Genomic DNA, 15,457 nt, shown 5'->3' on the forward strand with positions numbered 1-15,457 from the left:
CTTGCATGCCCTGAAGAAGACATCTCTGCTCTTCATATGGTGTAAATAGCAGGGGGAGTATTCCAGTCCTTACAGCAGCAGAAGCATAGAAGATCAACAAGTTGAACTATCTTAACTTCATAAGGGTGGTTTACCTTTCTGTAAGCAATTCTGTTGTCTTTACTCTTATGTTCTCTGACAATTGCAGTAGTAGTATATTGTGGTACCTATCCAACAGCTTCCAGCCAAAAACAAAAGCCCAGACCCACCAAAGCTCTGTGGAAGTAATGATCCCTACAGTTCTGGGAGCCTGCTTCCTCTGGTTAATAACATTGACAATATTAACTAGACACAGACTTTCATTAAACTCATCGACAATATTAACTAGACACAGACTTTCATTAAACTCAGAAGCCTTCAGAGAGCCTGTACTGCTGTTTGGAGAACAGGAAACTCCTCTGCATCACTGCTTATATCAAGAAGGGAAACAGCAGTGCCTGGGACACTTTGTGCTGCATTGAATAGGTGTGAAGGGAGTATGGGGCTCTGTGCTGGGGGTATGAGTTGTGACAGCAACTGCTGTTCCAGCCCAGCAGTGGGACAGAGCTGGCTGGGGCACAGAGGACACTCCCTGGACAATAAAGGTTGTGCTGGTCCTTGTGTGTGGATAAAATGTTGTGTGGGAGATTGGACAGAATGAGCGGACAGAGCTCTTACTGTTGTGCACAACTTGGCTCTTCTCTGGTTTACCTACTGGTGAAATGGGATCCTGGAGATTCCTATTTTGTGCTTGGAGGAAGGGTGGGAATTATGTAGCATTTGCAAAATGCCTTTAAAATGGAGTGTGGATAAGTACTGGCATGAGAAAGCAGGGAAGTGTTGCCATAACTAATGTATGAGATGTTGGTGTGTGGGGCAGCACACTCTGCTCTGTGACAGCTTACTATAGCTGGGGTTTCCCTGTCTGAAACTTGCTGGAGGATGCCCTGTTGGTGCATAGATTTGGTTTGGTGTGCAAGTACCTACTTAGGGATTTTATTCACTCCATCTGCTAGAGATCCTTGCTGTGGAAAGCCACATCTCTGCTTCTGGCTGCTTAGTAGTTAAGGACTTGCAACCTAATCGATTGCATTTCACAGTACAGCCAGCTTCTTATTAGGATCTTCCTTTTCTTTCTTGTAATGAGGCTTATACCTTATTGCTGAAAACCAGTAGTTAGTTCCTTGTTAGCACAAAGGTGGCTTTTTAATTAGACTGCCTCTGACATGGATGACAGATAGGTGAGGTGCTGCCAGGTCCCTTTCTGCCTCAGCAAAAGACAGGAAAATCTCAGTGTGCTTCTCACTTGACACTTGCAGGAGAGCTCTCTCTTTAAGTGTCTGTGCAGTGCTTTTTGCAGAGCTCAGGTCGGGAGCAGGGCCCTGGATAATGCACTGTCAGCCTGGAAGGGGTCTGTTCTTGGTTCTGTTGTGGGCTTGTTGGGAGACCTGGACTGGGTCCCGTAACATCTGTCTGCCCTGCTTGTAAAATAGAGGAGCTGCCAAATTGCTGGTCAGATTGTGAAGCTTAATAGATGTGAGCAGTGATGTTCTAGGTTGCTTCTTTCCCCTCCCATTGTACACTAGTGAAGTGATTTGCATGCCAATGTCTGTGTCAGCTCACACATTGAAGGGACCCAGGAGAAAAAGCATTTCCATCCATCCCTGGGCGCCCCATGAACCTGTGTTGGTACAGGGAGGGCACTTCCATTGCATGGAATGTGTTCTGTGATGCTTGCTCTGGGTACCCAGCCCTGACTGTTACCAGTTTTTCTTGCCTTCATTGCTCTGCTGGGCTGGAGCCTTCAGCATTTTGCACAATTAATCCCTGTTTATCTCTTTGAAATGAGGATACTGTAAATGCACATGGAGTTGTTCTGTTCCCATATGTCTTCTGATTGAGATTTCTTTCTGATGTGTGTACACAGCCGGTGTTGCCTCATACTGCTGTGTGTCTGGTGTGTGGAGAAGCTGGGAAAGAGGACACGGTGGAAGAGGAGGAGAGCAAGTTTAATCTCATGCTAATGGAATGCTCCATTTGTAATGAAATCATACACCCAGGATGCCTTAAGGTGAGTACAAGGATGTGATACACACTGGAAACAAAACCAGACTGGTTATCACCTTAATGTAAAAGCAGTGCACAGAAATGGGAAAGCTTTCCCATTCCTGTCTTTGGAAGCATAAGGGAGCAAAGAGTTGGTGTGAGAAGCAGGGCAGGAGCCGTGGCACACACAGCCCTGACTGGCTTCCATGTAACAGCATCCCCTGTAAGCAGAAACTTGCCTTGGACAGCCTCTGAGTGTGTGTGCACATGAAGGTCTTGTGTTCTGTTCTTCTTTCTTTTTGCCTCTTGTTTAAGGAAGTGAGGAGTTTCAGTTGGGACGGGAAGCTCAAGAGGACAGAGAAATGTGCCTGTGCTTTTGGATGAGTTTAGTCACAATCCCTGTTTTGGTAGCTCCTTCCTGTGTCCCACAAAGTACAGAGGAGCCGTTTGCTGGTGGTGTTTGTCCAGGCACATGTGCCTTTCCACAGCAGCTGGCTTTAAAGATGTTGCAAGCAAATGTTGCAGTAGGAAGACTGCAGCTCTGGTGAGCAAACTGAGCGAGTTTCAAGCTGCAGGAGTGCTCACCCTTGGCTGACTTGAGTCCTGTGAGCAGCTATAGTCTTTATGGTAGCAAAAGTGTCATTTTGGGCATATCTTTGTGTATCAGCATGTAGAAGCTTCCTTTCTCCAGAGCTGGTTTGTTTCAGTTGATCAGCTATTTCCTGTTGCTGATTTGTTTATGGTTAAAGTGATTTGCCAAAGCAAATGTATTCTGACACACCGTGCCCCAGAAAGCAGCTTTGGGCTCTTCTGGGATCTCTGGGAGGAGAGGTACGTTCCTTATGCAGGCCTGGGGTGATGCTCTCCTGGCCTTTTATTTCTCTTGTGCTGTATGTAGGATTGCACTGAGCTCTGTGTCATTAGAGCAGGAAGTAGGTAGCTGGCAAACCAGAACTGTGGCTGTCTCCCTGATTCATGAAATTGGTGCTCACAGCTCCTGCCACAGATGGGCTCTGAAAGGGAGCTTTGCTTGCTTGGCTGTGCTTAAAACAAGGCTTTGGGGGCCGATGAAGCAAGGGAAGGAGCTGCTCCTTTTCAGAGGTACCTCAGTTTTGGCTTGTAGCTGCTGTTTTGCTATCCCAGGCCTTGCTGGAAGTGCCCTGCACTCCTCCATCTCTGGCCTTACAGCGTCACTGACACTTCGTGGCTGAGAGCAGAGGGCACAGTTATTGTGTTGTGTCAGTTCAAGTACAGTTTCCTCCCCCCACACCACGTTTGGGGCTAGTTGTACAGGATGTGGGTCAGATCTGTCAAATCAGGCGAGTGCTGTTTGCTGTTCTCTGTGCATGTGCTATTGGGGTAGCTAGGAACAGTGTTGCTTTGGGTGTCTCTGAAAATGAAGCAATGGGAGATTTACAGCCTGCCTTGTGTGTCTTGCATTCTAATTTCTCAATGCTGCTATTGGGATGTGATGTTGGGGTAACCAGTGCTGTGGATTTGCTGAGACAAAAGGGCACTGGTAGGATTTCAGAATCACCTTGGAAGGGGAGGTGAGTCTGTGCACAGTGTAACAGCAAAAGGAAGATGGAGCCTCTTCCTTGGATCCCTCCTTTATTCCCATGTTCCATGATTTTCTGTGAGAGAAAGATCTGTTGCCATGTCTACGTGTCCTCAAGCCCTTGACATGAGCTTAAGCCCAGAGGATGGAGCCCATAAATAGTCCTTGTGGGAAGTGTGTTTGAATGCAGACACAGCCCCAGGACAGCTGCTGCTGCTGTAGTGCATGTGAACTGTTGGTCAGCTCCAATTAAATGTGTGGCAAATGTACTTTTGGGGGGGGACTGCAGTAAAGTGGGTCAGTGAAGGGAGGAGTGTCCTCTCCTAGCTTATTCCTATGTGGGATTAATTCCCTTCAAGACATCTCCAAAGCTTGTGGAAGAGTTTGGCACATGCAGGGGTTATTTGAACTGCAGGGCAGGTTGTTTCTGGTTTGAAGTCCATCCTCTTCCTGATTTGGCTATGTATGTTTGTGGGGGGTTTTCTCCATGAAAACCAGTGTCTGAGGGTGACCTCTTTGAGGAGATCAGGGATAGCTCAGGTGCTCTGATACACTCACAGTGTGGGTGCCTCTTGCTGGGGGAGCCCTGGGTACAAGAGCATGTTAGGTGCTTGCATCAGAACTGTGCTATGGACAACCAGGATGTTGAGAGGTATCGAGGGAGGTTTCTGATGTGGTTCTTTCCTTGGAAATACCCACATAAGTGCTCATTTTGCTGAGGAGTTCCTTAGGAGGATGATCTCAGTGAGCCTTTTCGCAAGCACAGTGTTGCTTCCAGAGGGAGCCAGTGAGGTTTCTGCAGGAATATTGCTTTTTGCTGTTACAGAGCATTTGAGTGGAACCAATATTGATGAGTTTTTCTTGCTCCATCTCAAATTGCTGGTGAAGCTGGTTGACTCCTGCGAGTATCTGCAATATCTGATGCTGCTTCTTTAAGGAGAAGGGGTTTGTTTTCCCCAGTAGGAGCCTGTTCTTTTTCATCTTAGGTGGATATAGTGATAATGATGGAAAAGGTGGATATTTAGGTGTCTTGTCGGAACAGCAGATGTGAAAACCTTCTCCAGAACATCTGCACTGCTGCCCATGCCTTCAGCCCAGCTGTGTCCCACGGCCTGTGTTGTTTCAGTCTTGGCACTGACAGAATCCATGGCTCTTGCTCCACGATGTCGGATCCGCATCCTGGAGGCTCCATATTCCCTAACAAGAAGAGTTCCCAGTAGCATAGTCTCACGTTTAGATGTTCTGAATGGCTGATCTCGTGCTGCAGGTATGGTTCTGAAGCTGCCTCACGCTGTGGCTCAGACACCCACCTGCTGTTTGTAGCAAACACTCAAACCTGGCTCCCACCCAGCCTGAAGGGCTTGGGACAGATTCAGTGCAGGTCTGTGTGTGTCTAATTAGTTTGCTTACAGCCCCTCACATCTGTTCAGTTCCTTAAACTTCACAGAGGGGACAGAGCTGTAATGCTTTCCCTTCAGTAGCATTTGTTCTATATTCAGTGCGGGAAATAACTTGTTCCCAGCTTGGGCTTGGGCCAGGAATTGTTCCCCTGAGGCAGAGATGTATACAACAACTCCTGGAGTATCTTACACCTACCATGGGAAAGAAGGTTCAAAGGCACACAGTTGTGATAAAGCCAGTATTTAAATCCTGCCCACTTCATTTACTCATTTATTAACTCCAGCAGACTTGCTGAGAGAGGCTGACATAGCCTTGCTCTCGCTAGAGTGAAACCAGCCTGGCTGCTGTCTGGCTCAGGGACTGGAGGAAGCAGTTCCCCTAAACCCAAGGGCTGGTTCCTGCCCAGCCAGTGCCTCTTCACTGCGCTGGGAGAGGAGGAAATGCTTCTGCAGATCCCTGCCTGTTCCAGCAGCAGGCTCCTGCTCCTGTGCTGCTGATGCCAGTGCCCAGCTATTTGTCTTCACAGCAGCATGGGGTTTTCTGCCCCCTGCCAAGGCTTTTTTCTGCATATATAACTAAACCCTTAAAGATGAATGTGCTGTCAGTGAGCGGGTATGAGTTGTGTGGAGGGTGTTTTTAGCTTAGCTCTGCTTTTCATCCTCGGCTTCATTCACAGAAGCATCTTTTCAGAAACACCCATCTCCTGTTTGGAAGATAATGTGGGCTCCTGTATGGAAATGGAGAAACCAGCAGCTTTTGAACTGTGCAGGGCAGGACTGTGCTTTCATTGTAGTGTAACAACACAGAGCGTGTGTCTTCTCTTTCAGATGCCAGTCTCTCATAGTGAAGCAGTAAGCATTTCTCTTCCTTCCATAGCTGGGTTGCTGTGGGTGTGAGAAACCTTCAGAATGCCTTCATGTGTCCAGTCTTCTGAATAAAAGTGCCTATTCTCTAGCTGACTTGGCAACCATCATCTTTATTGGCACATGGGCTTGAGGGCTGCAGGCATGGGACTGCGAGTTCTGGTCCAGAAAAGTATTTTAAGGAACACTTGATTACAGTGCAGGGTGCTCTGCTTCTGAAAACGCTGAGTGGTATTAATGTATGTGAGAATGTGGGTATGGGAAGATCCCTTCCTGTCAGAGATCAGAGTGTGCCTCACACCAGGATGGGGATGGGACCGAGCTGTGCGACTGCCTGGTGTGGGAGGTGGTGTGAGTGGTGTGGGTGCAGCCCTGGTCCTGGGGGGGTTTGGTTTGGGCTGTTGGGATGTGTTCTGTTGTTCAAGTGCAGAATGGGCCCTGTGTTAATGGAGATTATCATTGACCTTCACAAAAAGCCCAAACCTGAACCCGTTGTCAAATACCAGTTTGGCCAGTGTGCTTTCCTCCCCTCCTGGCATGATAAGAGGGGTAATTGTGTAGGACCCAGGGCTTGCTCAGCACCAGCAGGATGGCACAACACGTGCTGGGTGATCCGTGTTTCCTCTGCAGGCACTGGGAGGGCAGTGGTTGATGGGGGGGAAAACGGAGCTGTGCAAAACACTGCTGAAGGATGTGCCTGTAGACTTCTGCAGCCCGTTTGTGGCTTGAGCTGTGCCTCTCTTTCCCCAGGTGAAGGAATCGGATGGTGTGGTGAACGATGAGCTGCCGAACTGCTGGGAGTGTCCAAAGTGCAACCATGCAGGGAAAACTGGAAAAGTGAGTTAAATGGGAATAAGTGGTGCTGGAATGAGACACAACATCTCAGGCATTCCCTCTGGCTCCTAGATCCAACTTTGCCCCTTACCAGCTTCTCATATTGTGCTTCATTCAGTTGAAGGCAATAAGCTGATGGCTTTCTGTTCTCTAATAATCTTTGTATTCCTGCTCCACATAGAACCCAGGGAGTATTTGGGTTAGTTCTGTGCATTACCACATGCTAATTTCCAACATTCAGATCCTTTGAAAACCCCCAAACTCTAGAAGCAATTATGCAAAACCTGAAGTGTCTGTTGGAATCAGTGAAACATGAGGCAGACACTTGCGAGCACATAGTGACAGAAATAACCTCATGAAGGTTGAAACTACTTTACTCCGAACTCCTTACTCATCCCTTTGTCTGTTCCAAAGTGCTCAGCCCACCAGAGCTGATGAAGGCATAAGGTATAAAGTTTGTTTGTGTTTTGTGTCTCTTTGGCGTACAAGCAAAAGCGGGGACCAGGATTCAAATACGCATCAAACCTCCCGGGCTCGTTGCTGAAGGAGCAGAAGATGAACAGAGACAACAAGGAGGTGACGGATGCAGCCAAGAGGAAAGGGGAGTGTGAGGAGACCCCTCGCAGGAAATCAGAGGAGCACTCCAAGAAGGCTCCGGTGGACCCGATCCTGAGGAGGAAGTCGGACGAGGTGCATCTCTGGAGGAAGAGGAAGTTTGAGAAGCCCCAGGAATCCCCGATGAGAAAGCGGGTATGCCAGAACCCTCCTTTGTGCTTCCCCAGGTGCCCTGGGGCTGGATGGGGCTGGGGGCTCCTGCCTCCCGCTGACAGCTCATCTCAACCCACACTGTTCCCTGGTGTTTCACCTTCCTGAGAGCTGCCAGTGTGACAGGGCAGGGGTTGAGCAGTGCCACTTGGGTTCACGTTGAGAGCGCTGGGCTGTGGCTGTTGGTTCATGCAGAACACTGGAAAACCCACTTTCCATGAGATGCTCTGGAGGAGGAGCAAGGGGGAACCTCAGTTTGTAATGGGAACTCTTCCATCTCTGTCCACTCGGTGGCGCCTGGCAGCTTGTTTGTGGCTGGTTCAGGGAGGACCCATCGGAGGACCTTTAGCAATGACACCTTGTGTAGCCTGCAGAGAGGAGGAGCTGCTCACAGCAGCCATGGAGGCAGCTTGTCCCTGAGTTTGACAGTCAGAGCTCTTGGGCCAGGCAGGGACACTGTGAATTGTCATGTGGATTGCAAAATACCAGACCTGGGGCATGCAGCAATGCTGGTTTGCAGAGGTAGATGTGAGTATTGTTCATGAGTAAATGGCTGATGGCTTTAAACTCGGAATCAGTGGCTGGTTTTGTATTGCACGTGAAGTACATGAGGGAGGGATTCAGCCTGCCCTGCAAGGCTTGATAGTGGGAATGCTGCAGTACAGTAAATGTAGGGATTGGGGCTGCTTTGGTGGAGTGAGAGAGCAAAATTCCTGACTCCCATTCATGCATAGCTGCTTTCTGGCCATGCTTTCCTTTTCCCATCCCTTTGGACTGCCCACAGTGTCCATGGAGGGCTTGAATTGCTCCTCACAACATGAGGACGGCACCAAACCTTCATCAGACAGCACAACCAATGTCGTGGTTTGGGGTTTTTACTTTTCTTTCTTCCAACAGCTAAAACTTGGAAAAGAAGACAAACTCTTCAGGAAGAAGGTACTTTGCCTTTTAATAGATGTCTTCTCAATCCCTTTTAATCCCTTCTCCTGACGTGAGCTGAATGGTGAGCCAGTTTCTCTATCAGTCATGTCCTTGTGTCACTGCAGGCATTTTTATTATCCCATTTACATCTTGCAATGGCAGAATCTCTCTCTCATGGAAACCTTTACACTCCAGGATAGTTCAGCTGCAGTGTCTGGCTGTACATTTTCCAGTGTCCCATATTAAAGCCCAACAGCAGCTGTGTTTGATGACCCAGGGACTAAAACCCTGTTTCTATACTGATGTTTTATTCTTCCTGTGTGGTTGAACCTTGTTCCTGCCGCGCAGCCACTGCGCAGTCTGTGCCACAGCACATCCCTGGAGCCCTCCACTGAGCCCCCAGGTACAACCTGGCACACAGGTATTGATTTGCCTCCATCTGCCATGAAAACACCAGTGTGGTACCTTTGAGCTGTGCACCCATCAGCACCTGTGTGAAGGATGCTGCAAGTCTGATGCTGTAGCTCTTTAATTCTGACCTGTCATTAACTTCCTGTGAGCTCTCCCTTGATAAGATGTTAATTCAGAGACAGGTGATCAGCTTTCTCTGCTGTGCACTGCAGTCTGGAGCACAGGAGCACATCCACTGCCTTGATCCAACTAGTTTATTGCACAAGCACAGACCTTCTTGATATAACAAGTGTATTCAGAGCAGTTCACCTTTTCTTGCCAGTCCAGATCTCTTCTTATTAGAGCTATTTCATTTTAACAGTTGGTGGCTTCTCTCTTGCTTGTAGTGATCAGATTAGACTTGAAGTCTTCCCTGGTCTCAGTTTGTACATCTCTCACACTTCTGTCTGGTGTGCATCAAAGAGAGATGTGATTAATGTGAGCAGTGAAGTGCAGTTTGCTGTTAGGAGCAGGGAGCAAGGTGCCAGCTAACCCCTATCAGCCTGTGTTGTACTGGAGATGGTGTCAGTGTCAGACCTGTCAGTCGCACTCCCCAGTCTGCATGCACCGGAGATGGGGAAGCTCCAGAAGACAGAGGTTAGGAGGAGGTAAAGGAGCAGCTAAAGAGTGGTTAAATGAGGCAGTGAGTATCCAGCAGTAAGGGCCACAACAGCACGGCCATGGCCCGAGTCAGTGACTGGGATGCAGGTTTCAGAACGTGGCCATCGGGCATGAGTGAATGCATGTCAGCCAGTGTTTAAAGTGGTGCCCAGTGAATGTGTCCCAAGCCTGGTTTCTTCTGGCCTGCTGGGGAAGAGGCTGTCTGTAGTGTGCTGCTTATCCTCTATACATGGATTGTCCGCTGTGTAATGAGTAAGGCCCTTAAATCTGCAGGATTATGCATGGTGAATAAATGCATTTGTCACTGTTTGGGAGTCCTCAGAGCCAGTAGCTGGGCTCCTCATCCATGGTGGCACTTGAACTTGATACCTTTGGCCGATGAATGTACCCTGGTGCTCGGATGGGGGGGGCACCCAGTGCTGGCAGGCGGCCTGAGCGCCGGGCAGGGCTGCCTGTGTGGAGCATCATCAGCATGTGAAGTGTTGCCCAGGTCCTTGTCCGTGCTCAGCCATCAGCCCTTGTCTCTTCCTTTGCAGAGGCGATCGTGGAAGGCTCCGGATGACCGAACTGCCATGATCAAACCCCTGCGGCGCCTCAAGCAGGAGCCAGAGGATGAGCTGCCGGAAGCACCTCCCAGGTCCAAGGATAGTGACCAGTCCCGGTCCAGTTCGCCCACTGCAGGGCCCAGCACGGAGGGGGCCGAGCCCAGGGACAAGAAGAAGTTCAAGATGAGGAGGAAAAGGAGGCTTCCCAATAAGGAACTGAGCAAGGAGCTCAGCAAGGAGCTTAACCAGGAGATCCAAAAAACCGAGAACAGCCTTGCCAATGAGAACCACCAACCCATCAAATCTGAACCCGAGAGCGAGAACGAGGAGCCGAAACGCGCCTTGAACAACAGCGAGAGACTCCATAGGTTCAGCAAGGGGTTGAACGGGACACCCCGGGAGCTGAGGCACCAGCTCATCCCCAGCCTGCGGAGCACCCCCAGGGGCATCACCCGGCCCCCGCCTTCGCTCTCGCCTCCCAAATGCATCCAGATGGAGCGGCACGTTATCCGTCCGCCCCCCATCAGCCCCCCTCCGGACTCGCTCCCCCTGGATGATGGGGCAGCCCATGTGATGCAGAGGGAAGTCTGGATGGCTGTCTTTAGCTACCTCAGTCATAGGGACTTGTGCATCTGTATGAGAGTTTGCAAGACCTGGAACAGATGGTAAGGAGAAGCGGGGAAGTGGGGTACGTCTGATGTGGGGTGGGCTGGACTGGAATGGGAAGTGGGTGATGGAGGCAGTAACCTCTCCTAGGAGAGGTGTGCAGGTCACTGAAGCTCTGTAGAGCCCAAGGGGAAGGGATGAGCAGCAGTGTCTGGAGCAGCATCACCTCTTCTGGTGCTTGCTCAGAAACAGCAGTAACAGCTTTCATGGTATGGGAGCTCTGTGTGTGTGTGTGTGTGTGTGTGTATCAGCCTTGGCGTCAGCCTGCCGGGGATGCAGTGCTCCAGCACAGCCTGGTCTGCAGTCAGACTCCACAACGTTCCTGCCTGCTGGAGCAGCCCATCTGGGTCATGCCAAGTCTCTGTGTCGTTCTGCCCCCAGGACTCGCTGATTGCTAATGCAGTTGTTTGCTTAGTTCAGCTATTAAATATCTGTGGAGATAAAGCAAAGGGGTCTCGGTGTTCTCCTCCGAAGGTCCATGCTGACTGCTTACCCATAGGGGGTACATGCAGAGCAATCCTGTTTACTGCATTCCATATCAGCAGAGCTGATGGAGGAAGTCTCTGTCAGTTGTAGTTACTCACAGTGTGTCCCTTCACTGCTCAGGCCTAGCAGCATGTGAACACTGACACAGTTGTGACTGTGCAGCAGCAGGAGGCCTCAGTGGACACGTTTGTGTCTTCCACTGAACTTGCAGAGAAGCCTCTTGTTGGCTGTCACCTCACATCCAACTGTTGTGTGCACACAGATGGGCAGGGTGTAACAGAGGCTCCTCTCTAGCACCGAGTAGTAACAAAGTGGGTTAAAAGACAGGGAGGTTGAGAGGTTGATAATTGGGTGCGGGATGATGTGTGTGAGCATCTCCGTGGGCTTCCTGCTGTCACAGAAAGCTGGGAAATGCCTTTTCCACCTCATGGTTTCCTGCATTTTCTCACTTCTTTCCATTAGAACCTCACACACTCGCTGGGATTTCTTGCTTGTTGCCCATAGAGCACCATAAAGAGAGTGTGAAAACACATAAGCCATATAGCCAGGAAGAACAGCACAGGAGAGGGTTCAGTGGGCTTGAGGAAGGAAAGCACAGGGAAATCAGGGCAGTAACATTAAAACCCAGTTGTATTCAGTGTAGGCATGGAGTTGGGGCTTGTCTTTAGGGTAGAGAACGGGGTTTAGTAAGCGCTGTGATGACTTCAAATAGGATCTGAAGTTGTTGACACTTGTAGCTCTGTGGAAATGACTCCCCTGCTTTGTTGCCTGATGGGGAAGCTTCAAACCCAGGTAATGCTGTGTGCTGCTGTTGGGCTGCTTTTAGCATCACTCACCCTGATTTTTGCTATTTTGAGTTAAATGCTGTCGTTTTCCCTGCTGTTTAATGGCACCTTTTCAAGTGTTGCAGAAAGCAGAACAAGTGCCAGATTAAGTGCTGTTGGCTTTTTTTTCCCTGTTCTTTTTGGGTAGGTGCTGTGACAAAAGATTATGGACCAAAATAGATTTAAACCATTGTAAATCCATCACTCCACTTATGCTCAGTGGCATTATTAGGAGACAGCCTGTAACCCTTGATCTTAGCTGGACAAATATATCTAAAAAGCAGCTGAGTTGGCTCATCAACAGACTGCCAGGTAAGTGATGCTCATCTGGACCACCCAGTTTAACAAGCCAGTTTGTATCTGAACCGCAGTTCCCTGAGGAATGTCTGCAGGGATCCAGGTATCCTATGGGAGGAGATGAGTAGGAATGAAGCCTTGGTGGGTTAAAATGGGCCCAAACTGGTTGTTGGGTCTTGTTGGATGAACTAATTTGAGGCAGGTCTTTAACAAGGGGTAGTGAATGTTGCTGTTGAAGGTGCCTGTGCTGAGGGGGTCAGCAGAGGGGTGGGGGGTGGTCCTGCTGTCACCCACAGTAATGAAGTTCTAGGTGTGGGAGGGATGGAGAGCTGGGCAGGGAGGAAGCCTATGGGTGCCCTGGAGCACTGGGGTCATTCATCCCATTCCTGCCCATGGGAGCAGAGATCACTGTGGTAGATGTCTCCAATGTCTTCTGTACCCACAGGTCTTCGAGACCTGCTGTTATCAGGGTGCTCGTGGATAGCAGTGTCAGCACTTTGTAGTTCCAGTTGTCCTTTACTCCGAACTCTGGATGTGCAGTGGGCAGAAGGACTGAAAGACGCACAAATGAGAGACCTCTTGTCACCACCCACAGACAACCGGCCAGGTAACAGGCGGCAGGGGACCTGTCCCAGTCACTGCTGCTCATTCCCCTTAGAGGAAACAGGCAGAAGCCCCCATGGCTACTGCCAGAGGGGTTCTGGGCTTCAAGGAGTGACTTGCAACAGCTCCTGGCTGGAAGCCACTGGGTAACGGGTGATGTTCTCTGCCTGCTGAACAGTCTGAGCCACTGGGCTGGTTTTCTGTCTGACTTTCTTCAGGCTGCAATGGGTGTACTTTAGAGCGTATGGCAACACTTCCTCCCAGGTCAGGGAAGGAGCAGCTCTGTGGGGTGTGCCACATTCACTGGGTGTCAGCTCAGGTGGAATTCTGAGCAAATCAGATCTGCTTCCTGGCACTCACTGCACAGCCTCCTGCTCCTTCCCAACCTGCGATTCCGCTGGGCCCCTGCAGTTCCATTCATCCCTTCTTGTTCTGACATCAGGAGCTGGCTTTGCCCACGTGCCTGTTCCAAACATAGACAAAGTGTTCCTGCTCCAAAACTCCAGGCAGGCAAAAGCACCTGGAGTTGCCTTAGGGCAGCAGTGGTGTTGTCAGGGTGCATTTCATACAGACCTGCAGATGTTGGCAGCTCACGGTGGGGAAAGGGGAGGCTCACAGGGGTCACCATCCGCTTCCCCTTCCCAGGTCAGATCGACAACCGGAGTAAGCTACGGAACATCGTGGAGCTGCGCTTGGCTGGCCTGGATATCACTGACGCCTCCCTGCGCCTCATCATCAGGCACATGCCCCTGCTCTCCAAACTCAACCTCAGTTACTGTAACCACGTGACGGATCAGTCCATCAACCTGCTGACCGCGGTCGGGACCACCACGCGGGATTCCTTAACGGAGATTAACTTATCAGGTAAGAGATGGGAGCACAGGGGAGGGGGATGGGAATCATGGAATCACAGAAGGGTTTGGGTTGGAAAGGACCTTGAGATCATCCAGTTCCAACCCCTGCCAGGGCAGGGACACCTTCCACTGGAGCAGCTGCTCCAAGCCCCTGTGTCCAACCTGGCCTTGAGCACTGCCAGGGATGGGGCAGCCACAGCTGCTCTGGGCACTTCCTCACAGGGAAGAGCTTCTGCCTTAGATCTAACCTGGATCACCCCTTGGCCTTGAGTGACAGGGATTGAAGAAGGGAAATCTCTTCTCCCACTGCAACCAGGCCAATCCATCCTGATGCTGGGGACCAAACCCCCCTTGACTTTCTGTTTCCCCTCCGCAGACTGCAATAAGGTGACTGACCAGTGCCTGTCTTACTTCAAACGCTGTGGAAACATCTGCCAGATCGACCTGAGGTACTGCAAGCAAGTGACAAAGGAAGGCTGCGAGCAGTTCATCGCAGAGATGTCAGTAAGTGTTCAGTTTGGGCAAGTGGAAGAAAAACTCCTGCAAAAACTGAGTTAGTTAAAGGACACGTGTAAATACTGGGGCTGGGGGGGACGGGACTGAACACACGTAGGGATTTTATTTTCAATTGGGAACTTGGAATATTGGAAAATACCGCGATGGGATTTACACCTCCTGTTGAGAACAACATGAAACTACCCACGTTACGAAGTTCAACTTGTGCCACTGGTGAACTCGGTCTCCCCGGGGTGTCCTGCACTGGCTCTTATGCAACTTCATAAGGCGACTGTTACTGGTGAGAGTTGTTCACACCCGGAAGACGACCGAGCTCCATGAAATACTGTTATTTAAAGTACCACAGCATGTGCTTGGTAGTGTAAATTTGATTTCTGCTTTTCATTTCTTAAAACAACCACCACAAAAAAGAGAAGTTGGTGTCATGACAGCGGCCCACGCACTACAGCTCTCTGCCTTCTCCCCCACGTTTTGTTTTGTTACATCTTACATTATGCAGAACTATTTTTGTACAAAAATTGTTTAAAAATTATTTATGCAATGTTTGAATGCATTACCAGTGTTTCGGTTTTGATTGCCAATTTTTATCTTTACTTATGGTAGGCGAGAACTTAACCTATACTTCGTAGACAGTATCTATCTACAGCCGTGCCCAAGTCAGGAAAAAGTAGGTTCATACTTTCAACCTTCAAGCATGTTTTAATGGAAGTTTATATCCTGCTTTGTATACTTCAGAAGTGACATAAGCATGTTGTGGAAATAAGGTGTAAATTATAGTTGAAGTAAAAAAAAAAACCACTTTTATCTGTATAGAAATCACCTTTTTTCTCAAAATTTTAAAGGATTCCAATTTCAGCTTTTGCACATAGGAGGGTTTCACTCTGTAGCATGAGCTCTTGTACTCAATATGGAATTAATTTATACAGTGAGTCCAGCGGTAGAATAAATGGTCAAACGTAGTCTCTCTTTCTTTGAAGTGTGAGTTGAGTTCTCATTTAAGGTTTATAACATGGTTATTTCCTGATTGTAAACTTCTGCATTCATAAGTGCCATTGTTGTACGGTGTTGTTTTCGTAGACCTTCCTGATGCAGTTTTACCTTTGTTGAATTTGTATAAACAATTGTACAAAAACAGGCGCTGGCTCCGCGGGTTTCTGTTCCGTGGCACAGGGGGAGCTGCGTGCGGGGT

At 49.4% G+C, this 15,457-nt stretch overlaps 1 protein-coding gene across 3 annotated transcripts in view; it reads left to right on the forward strand.

The window, feature by feature from the left end:
* Positions 1-15,402, forward strand: part of KDM2B (lysine demethylase 2B) — an 81,744-nt gene extending 66,342 nt beyond the window's left edge. For 2 of the 3 annotated variants that reach the window (XM_031045550.2, XM_034068002.1), the window contains 9 exons: positions 1,946-2,089; positions 6,637-6,723; positions 7,201-7,470; positions 8,383-8,421; positions 10,014-10,687; positions 12,147-12,310; positions 12,741-12,902; positions 13,544-13,762; positions 14,129-15,402. In XM_031045550.2, the coding sequence (XP_030901410.1) occupies positions 1,946-2,089; positions 6,637-6,723; positions 7,201-7,470; positions 8,383-8,421; positions 10,014-10,687; positions 12,147-12,310; positions 12,741-12,902; positions 13,544-13,762; positions 14,129-14,310 (1,941 nt within the window). In that variant the 3' untranslated portion in view covers positions 14,311-15,402. The remainder of the gene's footprint in view (positions 1-1,945; positions 2,090-6,636; positions 6,724-7,200; positions 7,471-8,382; positions 8,422-10,013; positions 10,688-12,146; positions 12,311-12,740; positions 12,903-13,543; positions 13,763-14,128) is intronic. The other variant, XM_031045551.2, reaches the window with a different exon arrangement.
* The last annotated feature ends 55 nt before the right edge of the window (positions 15,403-15,457 follow it).

The sequence above is a fragment of the Melopsittacus undulatus genome, chromosome 12, assembly GCF_012275295.1.
Source record: "Melopsittacus undulatus isolate bMelUnd1 chromosome 12, bMelUnd1.mat.Z, whole genome shotgun sequence".
Lineage (NCBI taxonomy): Eukaryota > Metazoa > Chordata > Aves > Psittaciformes > Psittaculidae > Melopsittacus > Melopsittacus undulatus.